The sequence below is a fragment of the Mauremys mutica genome, chromosome 8, assembly GCF_020497125.1.
Source record: "Mauremys mutica isolate MM-2020 ecotype Southern chromosome 8, ASM2049712v1, whole genome shotgun sequence".
Lineage (NCBI taxonomy): Eukaryota > Metazoa > Chordata > Testudines > Geoemydidae > Mauremys > Mauremys mutica.
In genome coordinates, this window is record NC_059079.1 from 60124182 (window position 1) to 60145555 (window position 21374).

At 45.5% G+C, this 21374-nt stretch overlaps 1 protein-coding gene across 3 annotated transcripts in view; it reads left to right on the plus strand.

The window, feature by feature from the left end:
- Nucleotides 1-19121: 19121 nt before the first annotated feature.
- Nucleotides 19122-21374, plus strand: part of COP1 (COP1 E3 ubiquitin ligase) — a 198974-nt gene continuing 196721 nt past the window's right edge. Inside the window, exon 1 of one of the 3 annotated variants that reach the window (XM_045028092.1) lies at nucleotides 19122-19195. Coding sequence is in view for 2 of the 3 variants with exons in the window: in XM_045028090.1 (XP_044884025.1) it covers nucleotides 19383-19723 (341 nt within the window). In the remaining variant the exon portion in view is untranslated. Of the gene's footprint in view, nucleotides 19196-19240; nucleotides 19724-21374 lie in introns of those variants that run through there. The other 2 variants (XM_045028090.1, XM_045028091.1) reach the window with 2 other exon arrangements.

The window sequence follows — 21374 nt, forward strand, 5'->3', positions numbered from 1 at the left end:
CATTAGAGGCTAAGATGAACAAGTTTTCTCCCTCCTCCTTATGACACTCTTTTAGATACCTGAAAACTGCTATCATGTCTCCTCTCAGTCTTCTCTTTTCCAAACTAAACAAACCCAATTCTTTCAGCCTTCCTTCACAGGTCATGTTCTCTAGACCTTTAATCATTCTTGTTGCTCTTCTCTGGACCCTCTCCAATTACTCCACATCTTTCTTGAAATGCTGTGCCCAGAACTGGAAATGTTATTGCCAATCTCTCTGTGCATCCTGAAATACAGATTTCTTCCAGCTCCATAACTCTGTGGCCAACATTTCAAATAGGAGAGCCTAAAACAGGCTCCAAAATCCATATTTAGGCATCCAGAAAGTCATAGCCTGCTTTTCAGAAGTGCTCAATGCCCACGGATCCCAGTTAATTCAATAGAGCTGTGGGTTCTCAGCACCTATGAAAGTCAGGTCACTTTGATTTAGGAGCCTGACCTTAGGAACCTACGCTTGAAAAGTTTGGCCTGTTGTGGGTGTTTGTGCATGTGTGTGAAATACCATGTGTATGTAGAGGAGAGCTGAGTAAATCATTTTCGCTCACCAGTTTATTTGATGAATGTTGCCTCTTTTTTTTCTCTTTGTAAATTGTCTGTGACTGGTTTACAATTTTCTCCAATTTATCCATTCTTCCAAATTATTCATTGAATCCTTTCTATTAATAGTTCTTGGTCTGTAGATTGAGTATAAACAATTAGCTGCTATTTGAAATTCAAAACTTGAGCTGTGTTAGTTAGTTCTGATTGGACACAAATCACCTGGTATGTTTCTGTTTGCTGATTGCATGGGAGTAACTCATGGAATCAAGTTTTTGGTGCAAAGACCCATGTTTCCAAACTGCACATTTACTAAAAATTGGCTGTTTCCATTAACACTCTTGCCTGTGAATGCATTTGCTAGAATGTTTATGGAAAGTGTATACAAACAAGCCAACTCCACTCAGGCAAATTTTATTTAAAAATGTGAAATATTTTTGTTTTTTTGCAGTTAATATTTATTTTGTCAGGCTTCAGACATCTGTGTTTTGCAGGTATCTGTACAAGGTGTGAAGCCTGACAAAATAAATATTCACTGCAATAAATAAATAAATAGCAAATGCATTTTTTTCATCAGATCACCAAGGAAAATGCTACTTATGACAGACATGTGGTTGTGAGACCATAGTGAAGGGCGTGTTCCAAATTTCACTTTTAACAGGGAATAACAGTGTGAATATCTTTTTAAGTTTTTGAAAAAAATATAAAAATTTGGGCAAAACTTACACTCCATTAACATCTTTCCCCCTTCCCCCTAAAAAAAGCTAGAGGTTGCTATTACAACTTAAGAAATAATGGCAGACAAAATTGTTACACAGCAAATGGACTGACTTCCAGTGAGTAGCATATGCTACTTGGGATTTTTAAGTTCATTCAAAATGCACATTTTATTCAATTATCTGCCATTTGGAGAATAAAATGTGGCTTGATTCCACATTCAAAATAGACAGGAGAAAAGATGGCAGCCAGGTACCTTTTGTATATATAATGCACACACAGGAAAATGGTACTTAATAACCAAGTGTATCATCCATCCCCTGAAAATAAGTAAAGTTACTACCTCATAGTTCCTAAGTGCAGATAGCCACTCAGCCGAGAGGCTAATGCACTAGTAATGGGCACTAGGACAACTTAAGAGTAGGTGCAAAATCAAATGAGTTTAACGCAGCACCTACTTGACGACTGTCCTTCCCTCTTGGGAGGTGAGCATGGTTGGCACAGATGGCCATCTGTGCTTGGTGGAGATCCAAGACTGGAATAATGGAATATGACAGGTAAAGACTAAGGTGCAATCCCCCTTTCAGTGATCAACACTGAAAAACACTATTTTTTTAAAATAAGGTTCTGGACTAAAATGGGGGGTTGAGGATTAGGACTGAGACTCATTGGCAAAGATGGGGAGAGGGGCTCAGGGCTGGAATTAGAAGCGTTATGTAGGTCAGCACCTAGGTGCATCAGTCAACTGTATGGGGCCCCAGGACTGGAAATAGCAGCTGGTGCAGCACATGAGGACTGAGGTCTATGGGCAGAGCTCAGGGTTGGAACAGCAGGGACTAGCCCAAATTTTCACCCATGATGCAGGGTGAAGTTGAAACACTTTTGATATTAAAATGCAACATGTTTTTCTGTTTCCTTTTTCATTCACAGTTGTACTTCCTAGTTTTTAATCTAAAGAATCAGCATGGCCTGAGCGAGATTGCATCTGTGCAGCAGAAACAGGAAGTAACAGGAATCCCCCCCTAAGATCTCTCTTATAAGGTTTCCAGCCCAAATTTGCAAACTCAAGGTCAGATTCTCAGTTGGTGAAAATCAGCACAGCTCCACTGAAGTACACCAGCTGAGGGGCTGGCCCTCCAAGTAGTGTGGATGAAGTTTGTGTGGCCATAGGATTTGAAGAGCTTTTCTCAAATGAGTCTTGAACTTTTTGAGGTTTCATCCATCACCAGTAAGAAGGAAGTGAAGAAAGCCAGTCCCCGCTCACCCCCTCCTGCAGTTTACAGGAGTTGATATTCCAACCTTCATGAATCACCGACTTTACCTATGTTTTATACCGTTTGCCTTTCCTCTCATCCCCTAGTGCTTTACGTTTCAAAGGGATGGACATCATCTAGTGACCAGAGCACAACACTCCTGGGTTGAATTCCTGGCTCTGCTACTGCCTTGCAGTCACCAAACTGCTCTGTGCCTCAGTTTCCCCACGTATAAAATAGAGATAACAACACCTAGCTCATGGATCTTGTGAAGCAATTTTATTTATGTTCTAAAGAGCTTCAAGGTCCTCAGATGACAAATGAATGTTAATAACTTTAACTTCACAACATGTGTTATTAAAAATATAAAATCCTATAATGAGGGGATGTGTGGGGTGGGGGAGGAGGGAGGGACACAAGTGTTTGGACTGTAAAAAGAAGGTCCTGAAAGGGAAAAGCTTACAAAACCCTGATTTAGGAGGCTATGATCTTCTGTGCTGTGTTGTTGAACTGGTCTGACCTAGGCACAGTCTGAACTGAGTAATCTGGAGAGGAGGAGAGAGTCTAGGGGTATCCTTGTTGGAAAACCCTTGCCATTTGTGATGGTCTATTGCATTCCAAAGGCAAAATATTTGTTTGTCAGGAATATGGGGCTAAAAGTCTCCGCTGGTGATGCTGGTTTTGCAGCAGCAAAGGTGGGATGCTGCACGCCACCAGAGAATCCCAATCCCATTTCTTTGTGAAGCTCTCTTGGGCTCTCTGTTTGAGATGGAGATTGGGGGGTATTGCTCTCCATCGCTGTTATCAGAATGCACCCAAGCAGTCAAGATTCCAGCCTCTAGCCTGGTCTACACTAGGCGTTTAAATCGGTTTTAGGAGCATAAAACCGATTTAACGCTGCACCCGTCCACACTAGGAGGCACCTTATATCGATTTTAATGGCTCTTTAAATCGGTTTCTGTACTCCTCCCCGATGAGAGGAGTAGCGCTAATATCGGGATTAACATATCGGAATAGGGTTAGTGTGGCCGCAAATCGACGGTATTGGCCTCTGGGCAGTATCCCACAGTGCACCACTGACCGCTCTGGACAGCATTCTGAACTCGGATGCACTGGCCAGGTAGACAGGAAAAGCCCCGCGAACTTTTGAAATTCATTTCCTGCTTCCCCAGCGTGGAGAGCTCATCAGCACAGGTGACCACGCACAGCTCATCTGCACAGGTAACAATGCAGTCTCCTGAGAATCGAAAAAGAGCCCCAGCATGGACTGCACGGGAGGTACTGGATCTGATCGCTATATGGGGAGAGGATTCAGTGCTAACAGAACTGCGTTCCAAAAGACGAAATGAAAAAGTATTTGAAAGAATTTCTAAGGCTATGACGGATAAAGGCCACAGCAGGAACTCAGTGCAGTGCAGAGTGAAAGTTAAAGAGCTCAGACAAGCCTACCAGAAAACCAAAGAAGCAAACGGAAGGTCCGGGGCAGGTCGAAAAACATGCCACTTCTATGCTGAGATGCATGCAATTTTAGGGGGCTGCGCCACAAGTACCCCACCCCTGACCGTGGATTCCGAGGTGGGGGTTGTAATCTCTGCCATGGCTGAGGATTATGCAGACGGGGAAGATGAAGATGAAGAAGAGGAGGAAGACCTAGCAGAGAGCACACAGCACTCCGTGAGCCCCAGCAGCCAGGAGCTTTTTATCACCCTGACGGAATTACCCTCCTCCCAGCCCTCCCAAGCAAGTATCCCAGACAATGACGCCATGGAAGGGAGCTCTGGTGAGTGTACCTTTGTAAATAGCAAACATTGTTTTTTAAGCAAGCGTTTTTTTAATGATTGATTTGCCCTGAGGACTTGGGATGCATTCGCAGACAGTATAGTTACTTAGAAAAGTTTGTTAACATGTCCGGGGATTGAGAGGAAATCCTCCAGGGACATCTCGATGAAGCGCTCCTGTAGGTACTCCAGAAGCCTTTGCAGATGGTTTCTGGGCAAGGCAGCCTTGTTCCGCCCACCATGGTAGGACACTTTACCACGCCATGCATGTAGCAAGTAGTCCGGTATCATTGCGTGGCAAAGCATAGCAGCGTATGGTCCCGGTGATTGCTGGCATTCAAGAAGCATCCGCTCTTTATCTCGCTGTGTTATCCTCAGCAAAGTGATATCGTTCAGGATAACCTGGTTAAAAATCAGGAATTTAAGTAAGGTGGATGGCCATTTTCCTACTGGGTTCATGGACTGCAGCAGCTTAAAAAAAAATCCTTTCCTCCACGTAGCCAAGCGGGGGGAGGGGAGGAATGAAATGCCGATGATCTTTTTTGTGTTTGGCCAGCGGGGCTTCCCCAAGCTACCAGCCACGCAATGGGTGGGGGGGTGGGAAGGGTGTTGATTAGCAGGGAGATAGCGTGGTATTAGCCATGCATTGGGGGGAGGGGTAAATCACTGCAGAAGCTGAAAGACAGTGGCTTACCATGGCCGCATGCAAGCTGAATTCTGATGCCTGGACCTGTGTCTGTGAGATCTGTAACTACAGAGCTGCAGGCACTCAGTATTAAGATGAAAAATGCGACCTTGTAGGGAAATCACATGGGCTATGTAAGGTGAATAGTGCTGTTCACTGTGAAAGAGTATAACCATTGTTCTGTAAAATGTATCTTTTAAAATATTTCTCTCCCTCTCATGCAGCTGCAAATATTTCAAGCGTCCCTCCTCCATCCCAAAGGCTAGCACAGATAAGGCGCAGGAAAAAGAAGACGCGAGATAAGATGTTCTCGGATATTATGGAAGTTACACGCAATGAAAGAGCTCATCTGAATGAGTGGAAGGACGTGGTATCAAATTACAGGAAAGAGGCCAGTGAACGTGAGGACAGGAGGGACAACCGAGATGAGAGGTGGCGGCAGGAAGATCAGCGGTGGCGGGATGCAACTCTGGGGCTGCTGCGTGATCAAACTGACATGCTCCGGCGTCTGGTGGAGCTTCAGGAACGGCAGCAGGATCACAGAGTACCGCTGCAGCCCCTGTGTAACCACCCTCAACCCTCACCATGTTCCATATCCTCCTCACCAGACGTGTAAGAACGCGTGGGGGGAGGCTCCGTGCACCCGCCCACTCCACCCCCGTGGACAGCCCAACCAGAAGGCTGTCGTTAATGTGAAATTTTTTTAATGGCCTTCTCCATCCTTCCTATCCTCCTCCCAAACCACACCCTTACTTCTCTCCCTCTTTTTATAATGAATTAATAAAGAATTCATGATTTTTAAACGAGAGTGACTTTATTTGCATAAGTAAGCTGTACTCGAAGGGGGAGGGTGAGTTGCTTACAGGGAATGAGTCAATCAAGGGGGGTTGGGTGTTCATCAACAAACACAGCAGTCACACTGTACCCTGGCCATTGATGAAGCTCGTTTTCAAAGCTTCTCTGATGCGCACCGCTTCCTGGTGTGCTCTTCTAATCTCCCTGGTGTCTGGCTGCGCGTAATCAGCGGCCAGGTGATTTGCCTCAGCCTCCCACCCCGCCATAAAGGTCTCCCCCTTACTCTCACAGAGATTGTGGAGAATACAGCAAGCAGCAATAACATAGGGGACATTGGTTTGGCTGAGGTCTGAGCGAGTCAGTAATGTCCGCCAGCGCGCCTTTAAACGGCCAAATGCACATTCCACCACCATTCTGCACTTGCTCAGCCTGTAATTGAACAGATCCTGACCACTGTCCAGGCTGCCTGTGTATGGCTTCATGAGCCATGGCATCAAGGGGTAGGCTGGGTCCCCCAGGATAACGACAGGCATTTCAACATCCCCAACTGTTATTTTCTGGTCTGGGAAGTAATTCCCTTGCTGCAGCCGTTTAAACAGAGTAGTGCTTCTGAATACGCGAGCGTCATGAACCCTCCCTGGCCATCCCACGTGGATGTTTGTGAAACGTCCCTTGTGATCCACCAGTGCTTGCAGCACCATTGAAAAGTACCCCTTCCGGTTTACGTACTGGGTGCCCTGGCGCTGCGGTGCCAAGATAGGGATATGGGTTCCATCTATCGCCCCACCACAGTTAGGGAATCCCATTGCAGCAAAGCCATCCACTATGGCCTGCACGTTTCCCAGAGTCACAACCTTTCGTAGCAGCAGCTTAGTGATTGCTTTGGCTCTTGCATCACAGCAGCCCCCACAGTAGATTTTCCAACTCCAAATTGATTCCCGACTGACCGGTAGCTGTCTGGCGTTGCAAGCTTCCACAGGGCTATCGCCACTCGCTTCTCTACTGTGAGGGCTGCTCTCATCTTGGTATTATGGCATTTCAGGGCAGGGGCAAGCAAGTCACAAAGTTCCATGAAAGTGCCCTTACGCATGCGAAAGTTTCGCAGCCACTGGGAATCGTCCCACACCTGCAACACAATGCGGTCCCACCAGTCAGTGCTTGTTTCCCAGGCCCAAAATCGGCATTCAATGGATAGAATCTGCCCCATTACCATCAGGATCTCCAAAGCGCGGGGGCCCGCAGTTTGAGAGAATTCTGTGTCTACGTCCTCATCACTGTCATCGCTGCGCTGCCATATCCGCCTCCTCCTCGACTCGGTTTGAAGGTCCTGGTTCAGCATATACTGCACGAGAGTGCGCGAGGTGTTTAAAACATCCACGATTGCGGTATTGAGCTGAGCAGGGTCCATGCTTGCTGTGTTATGGCGTCTGCACAGTTCACCAAGCAAAAAAGGCGCGAAACGGTTGTCTGCTGCTTTCAGGGAGGGAGGGGTGAGGCTGTACCCAGAACCACCCGCGACAATGATTTTTGCCCCATCAGGCACTGGGATCTCAACCCGGAAATGCCAAGGGGCGGGGGAGGCTGCGGGAACTATGGGATAGCTATGGGATAGCTACCCACAGTGCAACGCTCTCGAAATCGACGCTAGCCTCGGACCATGGACGCACACCACCGATTTAAAGTGTTTAGTGTGGCCGCGCGCAATCGATTTTATACAATCTGTTTTACTAAACCGGTTTATGTAAATTCGGAATAATCCCGTAGTGTAGACGTACCCTCTGACACAGGATCTGAGAAGCTGCAGATTGGCAGAACTCCTGCATGGTGTGTGTTGTCTTTTCTCTTGGGCTAAGTTTGCCCTCTGGTGGTTAAAGTTGGCGCTAAGACTCAGTAGCCCTCTCCAAACCCAGTTCTCTTCATTGCTCTACTGTGGGGTTGCCCCAGTTTTTCCATAGGAGGGCCCTGTTGCTAGTATGATGGTTTCATGAGATTCCTGCAGATTCAGATGCAATCAGAGCCTCCTCAGACTATCATGTGCGATGTCACTCGGCGATGGCGATTCTTTAGGACACCCCTTTGTATTGTGGAGATGGACATGAAGCAACGTGCTCTGCTCCAGGAGGTGCTAGGCATAGCTCAGCCTCCCTAGCTGAGAAGGAGCAGCATGGAGGAGTTCCAGCAGAAGTCCAGTCGAGCAGCAGAAGCTGCAATACAGAGATTTGTAGGATGAATGATGGGAACCAGTGGATGCAGGGCAGAATCCTTTAACTCTAACAGGGAAAATGAGGGGCATCCAATGGGGAAAACATTACTCAAAGCAAAGGCCTGTTTTGCCTGCAGCCTTATGTGATGCTCAGATCCCAGATGTACACAGAATACTTCCAATAGCTGACCCTATTTGATATGCTGAGAGGGATAGCATGTAGGACTGATTTACATGGTGTGTATCCTTCCATTGTCACAGTGCAGCAAAGAAAATATAATAACTCTTAATAACCGAAAGAAAGATGGCATAATTCACAAGTAAGAATAACTTGGTGAAACATTCATGCTTGTGCAGTAGATTAATGGCTTTTGGTCTTCTGTAGGCTGCAACCACTAGAGTGTGTTATGATTTCTGTCTCTCTCTCTGAGACACTTCAGAGACGTCAGATCGGTATCTTGTACAGAAGGGTTGCGCCAGTGTACTTCAGCAAGTCTGACATTCCATACAGTAGAGGGAGGTGGTGATAGGACACATTGTGGGACAATAAACAGAAAGATGGGCAAACATGTAAAAATTAGGCACACACCAACTGACATAGTAAAATAGAGCACCTTTCATCTACAGATCCCAAAGTGCTCTGCAAACTTTACCAACTAGATAAACCACAGAGAAATAATTTCACCAAACACTTAATTGGAGACATCTCGGCAGTATGCAGCATTGCCCCCAAACACAATGGAGTAGAGCTGGTTGGGAATATTTTGACTAAACATTTTTGGAGTGTGTGTGTCAGCAAATGGCAATTCATCAAAACTAAAACTTTTTGCCGAAAAAGGTCAGGGTTTTTTTTTTTTACTCAAGCATTTGTTTGAAAGATGTTTCAACATTGTCAAAACATCGAGTTTTGACATTTTTTAAAAGAAAAAGTCCAGTTTTCTGGTTCAAAATGACTTTTTGTTTCAAAATTTAAGCTAATTTGGTAAAAAAAAAACCAGACAAACCTTAAAATGGTCAAAATAAAAATGAAATCTTTTGAAATTATCAAATAAAAATGTTTCAACTGACCTGAACTGAAATTTTCTCTTTATTTTTGGTTTGCAAAATTTTCAAGATTTTGACTTTTCACCCCTAGTTGGGAGGAGAAATTTCTTTTTGAAATCTTGAAAATTTTAATGGGACAGAAAAAATTGTTTTCCCATCCAGCTCTACTTATTATGCTATTTAAGTCAGGAAGCGAAAAATACAGGAGCAGATTCTAGAACTAGTTAACCTAGAGTGAATCTGGAGTCAACTGTTGCCTTAGGTGGACCAACTTCTGTTGGTGAAAGAGACAAGATTTTGAGTTACAGAGGACTGAAGAGCTCTGCCTGTCTCGAAAGCATGGCTCTTTCACCAACAGAAGTTGGCTCAGTAAAAGATATGACCTCCCCTGCCTTGTCTCCCTGATATCCGAGGACCAACACAGTTACTGCAACACTGTAAATGACTTGGGTGGAGTTATTCTTGATTTACACCAGTATAATTAAGATCAGGATCCGCCTTACTGCATCTGACTAAAATACTGGATTTTAGGTAAACACAACATAATTACCAAAGCTGGAATTTGCCCAGGGTGAGGGGAATGAAGGAAAAGGGAGAGAATAAGAGAAATCAACTGACCCAGGGGGAGCTCCACATTCCCTCATGGCTCCAAGTGAGGCAGGGTTCGCTGCCTGATACCACTTTCACCAAGGAGTAAATTCTTGCTGGGAGGGCCCAATCCTGTAAGGTGCTGAGCACCTGCTGGCAGTGGGAGCTGGGGGCTCATAATAGCTCAGGCGATCAGGCCCTTAGACAGCGATTAGATAGTTTTAGTGTGTTTGTGGGGGGGTGGGGAGATGGGGCTCAGGGCCATACTGCTAGTGCTGAAGTAGTTGTGTAATATGTTGGGATTGAAGTTCGTACAGTTCAGGGCAACTGCACCTCTATTTCCTCTCCGCAGTCCACCAAGGGTGCCCACTCTAGGCTCCCAGCTCCTCGATATCACTTCTCTTGGGCAGAGACATGCCTCTCTCCCGCTCCTGAGCGGGGGTTTTCCAGGCTGCCCAGTTAACTGCCTACACTGTGTTATTCCCAGACTGTCTAGGTAGGCCAACGGCTGTGCTTTGCTTTCTCCTCAGAAGCCACAAACAGTGTCATTGCCCCCCATTATAAGTTACCACACAGCTCTTTTTAAGCAAGCTCAGTCATCCTTAAGGCAAAAGCATTACAGAGAAAACATATAAATAAAACTCAACATGAGTTCCTACGTCTCATGCTAAAAGCTTATCGGAAATCACCCATCAGTCTTACGGAGCCTCAGGAGGCTGCTATCCTTCTAACCCTTTGGACAAAAGGTCCTGTCCATTTGCTGGATAAGAATGAAGGCCCTGAGTCAGTTTAAACTTGGGCGGTTTATCCAAATGTCCTTTCTTTGTCTGTTGGTCCCTGGAGAATCCAGTTTGAGCCAGTATATGTGAACTTCTCCAGGGGGTGGTACCTCTCTGGAGGTGTACAGCCTGAGTGAATTTGTTTAACCACTCCCTGTTTTTCTTAATTCCTGGAGGGCTGTGGTCATCTTCCCACAGGGAATTAAATACAATCCCTGGCCCACAATAATACGTAATTGTGGCATTTGGGGCATCTAATAAAATGTTCTTAAACAATAACCAATTATTATTCACATTTTTCTGATTAAATTCTCCCTCTCAGCTGATTTGTGTCATGATTGTTTTCAGCTCTGTGAAACTGGTCCTTTGGAAGCACCAAGTAAATACATAATTGGTCTGGACTTTATTCTGATTTCACATCATAAATATGATCAAGTCATGATCACTTGTACTTAAGCTACCATTAATTTTTAGTTCTGTGATCTGTTCCTTTTTATCTGTCAAAGCAAGGTCTAATATAGAGTTCCCCCATGTTTGATGCAACACTGTTTTGAGTTAGGAACTGGTCACTTATAATATTTAGAAATTCCAAGGATGTATTAGTACAGGCAGTGTGCAGCCTCCAGATTTGTCACTCAAACTGAAGTCCTCCATTTTTCCCATACATATTATAGGTCAGGAGCTGATCAGCTGTTCCCTGGAGTGATTTGGTGGTCTGTAGTAGACATCAACTAATACCCCATCTTGTGTTCTATAGAGTCATAGACTGTAAGATCAGAAGGGACATCATGATCATCTAGTCTGACCTCCTGCACATCACAGGCCTCAGAACATCACCCACCAATTCCTGAAATAGACCCATAAACTCTGGCTGCATTACTGAAGTCCTCAAATCGCAATTTAAAGACTTCAAGTTACAGATTTGAAGACTTGAAGTTTATCTGTTAAGACATTGAGCCATAGGCCTTGTCTATACTACGAAGTTTTGTTGACAAAAGTCAGGTTTCATCGACAAAACAGTGGAGATGTACACACTACAATGCTCCTCCCGTTGGCAAAACTCTCCTGCTTTGCCAACAGAATAAAACCACCTTGACAAGAGGCGTTGAGCTTTTTGTGGCAAATTTAGATTGACAACGTGTCAGTGTAGACACTGCGATAAGCATTCAAGATAATTATCTTCTGAGCTGTCAGTGGCTCAGGAACAGATGTCATTTTTTACATTGACTGCCACCTGCCCTCCCTTTTTGCCCAATTAATCCTTCCTAAATAGGTTATTATAACCATTGATTTTAACATTCCAGCCATGCAAATCATCCCACCAGGTTTCAGGAATACCAGATTGATTGAATATATGCTAATAAATGAGCAGTTCCTCTTGTTTGCTATCCAGGTTCCTAGCATTGATGAATGGGCAATTAAAGAATTGTTTTCTCTTCAGATCCTTTGATTCCTTAATTAATTTTGTTCTCAACATTTCGATTTTATGCTAAATAAGTGCTCATGTATTCTCTCTTTTTACCGTCTCCTTTTGTTATTAGTTTAACGACTTCCTGACTACTCTAGCCAGCCTGTTCCCAAAGAGATTGGTTCTCCATCTACTGAGGTGAAGGCCACCCAAACTATATAACCCCCTCTCCTCATAGAAGGTAGACCAATATTCCACAAACCCAAAACTTTCCACACTACATCACTTATTTAACCAGTGGTTCACTTCCAGAATCTTCTGCTTTCTGTCTTTCTTCAGTTATGGGACAGAAAGGATTTTGGAGAAGATCATTTGGACATTCTACTTCTTCAGCACACTTCTGAGGTTCCTGAAGTCATCTGTTATCTGTGAGATAGCCTGACACAGTGTCAATAGTGCTGAGATGAACCATTATCACTAGATCCATGCCCATCAGCTTCAAAACCCTATCCAATCTTTCAGTGACGTCTCATGTCTTGGCTTTGGCAAAACAGTACACTGTTCTGTTCTCTGCCTGTCTCTTGCAGAACTGAGTGGGGAGGGGCTAAAGTGGGGAGCAAACAAATCCATAAGTCACCCTGATATTCCTAATGGAAATTGTCTTCTGTGGAAGGTCAAAATTTTCAGGTCCCAGTGGCCTTAAGAGAAATGGGAGGGGAGTGTATTTACCTTCTGTTTTTTGAGGTGTTAGAAGTCACACTTTTAAGCTTTTCTCTACAATCGTAAAGGCTAGAAATGTACTAGTTTTAAAATCTGAAAGTTGAGTTTCTTGTGTAGTCACCTGATTCCAGCAGCTGGAACTTTAAGAAAAACACCAAATATTGCAGGACCCACAATAAAATCATGAGAGTTGGCAACACTTCAAGTCATATGATTTTACCAGTGTGTGACATAGAGAACGGACTGAACTGAGGGGGGCAGAATAGAGGGGTTTGGGTGAGGACAGAACTGATGAGGGGCTGGGGAACAGGATTAATTGCTGGGCAGGAGACGGGAAGATGTGGGGGTGAGAGCTCCTGCAGCAGGGGCCAAAATCACCTTATCCAGTACATGTGGAAGAGGGGGCAACACTAATTGTCACATGCACATACCCTGGGGATGAGCAGGGGGAATTGAAAAGTCAAGAGACTGACAAAAAAACCCTCCCACAGTACAATCTTTTCTTAAATGGTCATGATATTTTGGGCCAATCTCATGATTTTTGATCAATACTGATAACACAAAAGTTCATACCCAGCCCTGATTCGTTCACCACATACAGCTTTCTCAGTACCAGTCTGCTCTATTCAAAGCCACCAGTTGCACCTGAGGCCACAGCTTCCTTCTCCTGTTGGCCATACTCAGTAGCTTCCTCCTGCTCTTTATAAGGAAGCCCCTGATCCAACCTAAATGTGCTTCTTTAATAATCGGGGTTGTCTAGACCCATCCATCCATCCCTTAAGGAGTGAATCACCCTATTACACTTCTAAAAGGACAGTAAGAGTGCAAAGCAAAGCACTCATAAGGTTGCTCGTGCAAACTTAACTCTCTCCTCATGCATATTCATTATGATGTCATCTTTAATTACACGATCATGTATATTTTCCCCTGTAAACAGGGTTCCACAGTATTGGGCACCAATTGAGAATTCATACATTAATAGATCATAAATGAGACAAGGCTCTTTTGTAGTCCTGCCTCAATCCACACTCACCCACACATTATAATTTAACCTCCACTCATCTTTCTTTCACACACATATGCACAGATCTCTTTCAGCCCTCTGATATAGGCACAGATCTGCAGTGCCAATGGAACATTGTGAGATAATTAGTAAAAACAAAGCTACCGTTATCCCCATCAAAATCAGTGCACGTGCATAAAGTACTGTATTTAAAAATCTCCTAACTCGGTCAAATCAAAATAAATTTTCACCAGATCACTGAAAGGCATATCTGTGATCAAGGGCAGGGCCGGCGCTTCCATTAGGCGACCCTAGGCGGTCGCCTAGGGCGCCAGGATTCGGGGGGCAGCATTTTGTGCGCTCCCCACAGGGCGCACGGGAGCTTCCGGTTCCACTCCCGTTGCGCCGCCGAAGAAGGACCTTCTGCCGACGTGCCGCGGAAAACAGCGGCAGGCAATTGAGCAGCTCAATGACTGCCGCTGTTGCCTGCGGCATTTCGGCGGCGGGTCCTTCTTTGGCGGTGCGATGGGAGTGGAACCGGAAGCTCCCGCGCGCCCCATGGGGAGCGCACAAAATGCCACCCCCTGAATTCTGCCTAGGGAGCCAGAAACCCTGGCGCCGCTCCTGATCAAGGGACCACATCTTTTCAACACCTCAACTTTCTACTACCTACCATTCAGGAACTAGAGCTATTAAAATAAGATCACCACTATATATATATATAGTGTATATATATATATATATATGTGTGTGTGTAGAAAGAGAGAGAGAAACTATTTTCCTCACTCTTGTCATTCTGAACCATTTTTCCTCAAACTTTCCAAAATTTCAGCCCAAAAGGTAGAAGTTGGACTAAGTTATAAAGAACTGGAAAAGACCCTTTAGATGGAAACTCTTGTACAATCTTCACTGTATTAGACATCACCATATATTCCACATTCTAAGCCTCACTTGCACCTAGACTAAAATCCACGAAACAAAGAATAACAAATAAAAGTTCTTAGAACTTCTGCTGTGTTTATCTTTCTCTTTCACTTCTGCTCTGACTCCTTTTCTTACATCCTGAGCAACCTATGTGTTAAATGACTGGATAAAGTTCTTGGAAGTCTTTGATTTTTGAGTCTAATTTCTTGTAGAATTTAAGCTCAGAAGGACTTAGTTAAGTTTCTCCCAATTCCCTTTTGTAAATTCAGGAAGGGGCATATTTAGTGGTTGAACATACACCAGAGAGCCAGAAGTCCTGGCTGGCTCTGCCACTGACTTCCTTTGTGATTTGAGGAAGTCACTTACGGCCTGATTTTCCGAGGCACTGAGCACTCTGAGCACCCACTGACTTTAAAATCAGGCTATTAATCTATCTATGCCTCAATTTCCCAATCTGTAAAATATCATCTCTAATATAACCTGGATAATCGAGAGTCCTAATCAAGTATTATTTATAAAGTTCTCTTAGGTCCTTTCATGGAAGATGTTACATGTTTGTAATACAAATAAATAATAATAATGCTTTGCACTTCTATAGCACTTTTCATAGAAAGATACGCAAGAACTTTCCTAACGTTCATTGGTTAAGCCTTACAACATTCTGATGAAGTATTATTATAGCCCTTACTAGGTACTATTATGCCCATTGTTATGCAGTCCCTATTATTATTTTACAGGTAGGGAACCTGAGGAACTGTGAGGTTAAGTGCCTTGTTCAAGTTTACAGAGTGAGTCAGTGGCAGTCATGAACTGAGCCTAAGACACTTGACTGCCAGTCCTCAGTCTCAAATAACTAACCGACACATCCTTTTATTTAGAAAAAGTGCCAATCTCCTTGTGGAGAAGGACTGATGAGATACATGTTGTTCCCAGTTGCTTCAATGGTTGGGCTAGGCGTGATCATTACAGCTCTGGTGGAAAACGGTGTAGGTAAATGGAGACAGTCATAAAAGTCACAAACACAATTTATAGTAAGGAGGATTGATGTGTGAAAAAGGGCAGAAACATATATTTCTATTATGGTGCATTCAGCTGCAAATACACTCTCACTTCCTTCCTTCTAATATTGATGCCCCAGTAATATTTGACTATGATGGAGAGTATCTCTTTTTGTTTTGAATGTATTCTTAATACATCATCTTCTGAACATGACAATAACCACACAAGTAGCCTTGCCACTATAATACCGTGGGGACTGGAACAAAGAATATTGTGAGTGTGGCAGACAGGAGACTCTAAACAAATTTGCAAGAGGTAGAAATCCATGTGTGTATTCCTGCAAAGATGTACCCTCAACTGTGTGTGCATTTACTGCAGTTGCATATACAGTGCAAGTGATTACACATGCCAATGTAGAGTTTGGAGGGTAATGTGTCTGATTTATGTATACAATTACCATAAATGCATGTGCAGTACACTGGTCTAATGAGTTTGATCATAGCGCCCTCTGGAGGCTGGTCACCGTGACCGTACAATCCATTACTATCTCACAGGTAGAGAAGATTAGAGAGACAAGGTGGGTGAGGTAATGTCTTTTATTGGACCAACTTCTGTTGGTGAGAGAGACAAGCTTTCAAGCCGCACAGAGCTCTTCTTCAGGTCTGGGCTCTGTGTGGCTTGAAAGTTTGTCTCTCTCACTAACAGAAGTTGGTCCAATAAAAGTTATTACCTCATCTATCTTGTCTCATATCCTGGGATGAACACGGCTAAAAGTACTGCATAGGTAGAGAAAATCTTAAACTCAAGTGGCAGAGACTTGTTTTTTTGATGCTGACACTGCTGGGTTCAATCCTTACTCACAACCAAGGGGTTTATATGCATATGCTGCAAAGGCTAGTTATCATGTACAGTAATGGGTGGACTTCCACACATGCATTGGCTTTGATTGGTTTATTTCACTGCAATAACATTCTTCAAAGATATTATTTTGTTTTTAATTTCTGCAATTTTTTTGGGATCAGCGCAAATATCTAAAAGTTATTCATAGGAACTTTGGGAGCAAGGTAGCTTATAGACATTCCACTAGTTGCTCTCAGCCTGTACATTTTGCTTCTGTATCTTGATCTTCAGTTTTGGAGGAGCAGAAGTAGATGTGAAAAGTAAATGGTATTATTAGAGTATATCTTTATAATCATCCCTGAAATCTATTAAATTTCTGCCTAGTCCAATATACTTTAATTAGGATAAAGGCACACAAAAAAAGGGATCCTCCCATCCTTGCTGTTAGAATGAGGACTCCACTCACCCTTTCTTAAAGCTCTGCAATGGTAACAGTTTCTGTAAGCTGTTCCTCCTCACTCAGGGGGGAGGGATCCCTCAGTGGTTTGAGCATGGGCCTGCTAAATCCAGGGTTGTGAGTTCAATCCTTGAGGGGGCCACTTAGGGATCTGGGGCAAAAATTGGTCCTGCTAGTGAAGGCAGGGGGCTGGACTTGATGACCTTTCAAGGTCCCTTCCAGTTCTAGGAGATTGGCATATCTCCAATTAAAAAAAAAAATCTTTCTTTTTTTTTTCTCTTCCCCCCTTCACATAAAAACACCTTTTTACTGTGGCTGTGTTGTCTTCTGAATTTCTTTCCTTATTTGCTCTTCTTTTGCTTTTATTTTGCGCTTTTCCTACTTTACTCTCATTTGGTGTCCTCCCACCCTTTTGCTGGGCTCCCAATGTACAGAGCTTGCAGAAGGAAAATGGTGTTATTTCTTAGTATCAATTTATTTTCACATGAAGATGGCTGCAAAATGAAACAAAGTGAAACAGACTAATTCTAGTCAGTTTCTCCTTGCAGCCAGCTCCATATGTAAAGCACTAGATGTAGAGAAACTGAATAACCCTGGCCAGTTTCTCTTCACAAGCTAGAACTGCATCCAGGTCTAATTTTCACTAATTTGTTGTGCTTCAGTGTTGGGTGTCCAATCTGAGACACCCTGTGCTATATTTCCCCTGGTGTGTTGAGCTGAACAAGATCTGGGTGGTGGTACTGGTGGGAGGGTAAACATGAGAATGTGGGAGTGGGGCAAGAGGAATACTGAGGGAAGATACCTGGGAATGTGGGGTGCAGGAAAGAAAACAATGGCGATTAATGGGATTGTAGAATACAAGGAGACTAAAGAGGGCAAGGAATAAGGGGACAGAGATGGAGAAGTGGGGGGACATGTGGGGCAAAAACTATGGGAAAGCATGGAGGGAGAGAGACCAGGATGGACACAGCAGCAGAGGAGAGAGGGAATGGCTGGGAGGGAGGCAGGGCAGTGATAAGGGAGGAGGAACAGATTACAGAAACTGTTACCATTGCAGAGTTTTAAGAAAGGGTGAGTGGAGTCCTCATTCTAACAGCAAGGATGGGAGGATCCCTTTTTTTGTGTGTCTTTATCCTAATTAAAGTATATTGGACTAGGCAGAAATTTAATAGATTTCAGGGATGATTATAAAAACAGAAGCTGTTTCTTCTATAGTAAAAATAAGTAAATAACAGTGCTTTCTCTTTCCACAGCACCTTTCACTGATAAACTGCAAAGTGCTTTACAAATGTCAACTACTATGTCCTCACAACAACCCCGAGAGGCAGTGAAGGGCATCACCCCTTTTTACTGAGGGGGAAGCTGAGGCATGGATTGGTTAATGGCCTGATTTGAGCATCCATTGCTCCAGCTGAAATCAATCAATGAATGCTCAGCATCTCTGAAAATCAGACTCTAAGTCATTTGCTCAAGGTCACACAGCAAGATGGGTACAGACCCCAGGTGTCCTAGGGTTGCCATTTGTCCCATCATCATGTGGATGAGGCTATAAGAAAATAGTGGGCCGTGATTGTTGAGGAAACTGTGTTAACACACACTATAATTTTCATAGTTGCCAGAAATCTGAGTGGTGTTGTGATCCGTTGTGCCAGGTTACAATGTCCCTCACTTGACTTTGACCCAGCTCCTCTCCATCAGCCCGGACACCACTCTGTCAGGATGGGTGGCTGGGCCAAATCTTAGGAAGTGGCATGGCAACCAGATGCAGGGGGGGGGTCACACCTCCACTCCAATTTGGCCCTGCTGCTCCTCCATCATGACCATGTCAGGGAGACGGTGGAGCTGCTGGGGAGCCATGTTGGTTGAGGTCCCGGAGGACTCGCCCCACTCACTGCAGAGGCTGGTGCTGAGCCACGCTGCCGTCACTTGGCCTTGCCCTGGAGAAGTTCTTCCTCGGACGGGTGGCATGGGCCTGCCAGGAGGACCCGCTCTAGGCACCAGCAAACCAAGCAGTGCTTGGGGTGGCACAATTCCAGGGGCAGCACAATTCTGGGAGGTTTTTTTTTTTTTGCTTTGGCAGCTGCGCTCTCAGGAGGTTTGTTTTTTTTTTTGCTTGGGAGGGCAAAAAACTTAGATCCGGCCCTGCCTGCCAGTACCTTCGCCTTCCCCAGCTGCTGGCCCAGCTCCAGGGTGAAGAGCCCCTCGGCCAACCCCGGCCACTGGCAACTGCCCCCCTCGGCCCCTCCTCCCCCCCTTCACCCTCCCTCGGCGAGCTGCGCACGCGCCGCTCTTCTCTCTCCTCCCCGCTGCCGGCGGAACCCGTCTCCACCGCAGACCGCGCGTGCGCGGTGGCCGCGGAGCGTCTCCCTCACGCTCGCCCGGCCTGCTGTCTCCCGCAGGGGTCCTGTCAATAAAGATTGAACAAGGTTGGCTCCGCCGTAGGCCTGTGTTGCCGCCGCTGGGGGGGGGTGCCGATAAAGTTGCGCGCGCGGCCCCGGCCCCGGCCCCGGCGGATGGGCGGTGCTTGCTTTGAACAAAACTTTATTGTTTCGCCGTGGTGGTGGCGGCGGCGGCGCGCAGGATGCGCTAAGGCTTCCCCCGCCCGGCCTCGGCATGTCAGGCAGCCGGCAGCCGCCGCAGCAGCACCCCCCGGCCGGGCAGGGCGCCGCGGCCTCCGCCGTCACTTCGGCTTCCTCGTCGTCGGCGCCGGGCTCCTGCTCCTCGTCCGCGGGGCTCGGGGGCCCCGCGCGGCCTGTGCTGGTGGCGGCCGCCGTCTCGGGCTCCGGGGCTGCGGCCTCTGGGCTTCCCCGGCTGGCGGGGGCGGCTAGGCCCGGCGGGAGCGGCGGCGGCTCCTCGTCTGGCGGCGGCGTCGGGAGCAGGAAGAGGCCGCTGCTAACCCCGCTCTGCAACGGGCTCCTCAACTCGTACGAGGACAAGAGCAACGACTTCGTGTGGTGAGTGCGGCCGGGCCGGGGGCAGGAGCACGCCCCATCCCCGCTGCCACCTAGGCTGTCCCGGCGGGAGGGGCTGGTGATGCTGCGGGCGTTGGGGGAAGCCGAGGGGCGTTGATGGGTTGTCTGGGCAGCTGGGGTTTGGCGGGGAGGGGGGCGTTCCTGCCTCTTGCTTGCCCTTTGTATGTCTAACGAGACTCGGTAGGACTTTCCACCCGCACCCCCCTACAGAAGAAGATCTCTTCTCTTCTCCGGGGTGCCGCCGCTGCAGATGTCACTGAGGCCACAAATTAATGAATCCTGACCGAACAAATCATGGCGTTTTCACCTGATGCTCAATACACTTGGGACCTAGCAGGTGGTGGCCAGGAGCAGGTTTCAGAGATACAGAGATTGGGAATATGTCTAACACTCAAGAGTTCAGCCTTGGGCGGTCACAGTAAGTGCCCAACTGACCATAGTTCTAGTTATAGGGTCCTAGGGGAGAGAACTTGCCTACTATGGGAAAAAGCAGTGTGTTAGTGTGTGCAGTATGTTTACACTGAATGCTTTATAAGAATAGTTATGTTTTAAAATGGTTAGCTGGCTGTGTTTAACCATAACTTGACTTTAAACATGATTATCCTCATCAGTGCTAGTGTTGTACATTGGGTGAGTTAATGTTTTCTAATACAGTGCATTTTTGCTGTAGAGATAAGCCCTGAAAGAATGGGTCTTAGTGTGTTTGTAGATTACTTACAGGTGCAGTCCAGTCAGCAAACTGGTAACCAGTATAGGGCACAGAGAACTGGTTGTATGTGGCAGTAGTGTCTCACAGCACTTGAGACAAGCATTTTGCTTAGCTGAAGTTTCAAGGTGCTCAAGTACAGCATGTTGCAATAGCGAAATGTTAAGTTATCATGGCAGAGATCACTGTGGTGCATCAGGAAAGAATGGTTTGCAACAAACTTTAGATGGAAAAAACTAAATGCCATGACTGCTACCTAAGCATCCAGAAAAAGTAATAGAGCCCTTTTCACTACAAAATGTAAAACATATTGTCAGTGGTCAGTCATGTATCTCCAAGAGAGAATGCGCTCACAGCTCTTATCCAGTGCCTAAATTCTTCCCCTTACATATTTGGCATTGCTTTCTTCTTACCTATGTTGAGCCATTTATAACTGCACATATGAGATGGCTTTTAAGGAGAAAGAGTAATCACTCTTTGTCATCCTTTAGCACCTCTTGGTAGAGCCCTGTGCTGGCACAAAATTTGTATCTGCGATCTGTAAAAATGGTCCACAGATATCCACACCTGCAGATATAAAACAGAGCCCTGCAAATCCATGCATGTCCATCTCTTGGACAGGAAAGAACCCACTGAAGGGTTTTCCCGTCCACTCCTATGAGATTCTGAAGAGGAGTCAACAATCTCTTGATCACTGGTATTGAAACCTGCTGATAGAACTAACAAAATCAGCATGGATGTGTCTGTTTCTTGGAAGGTCAGTAACAATTGCACGTGTATCAGACCAGTGCCTAAAACCAGATCAGTAGGAAATGTGAACATTGATGATAAAGATGTACTTGGAGTTCTCCAAAAAGTTTAGGTTAATTTGTAATAACAGGTTAGACATTAACAATAAAATGGCTTCTGGAGGCAGTGCCTTTCTGT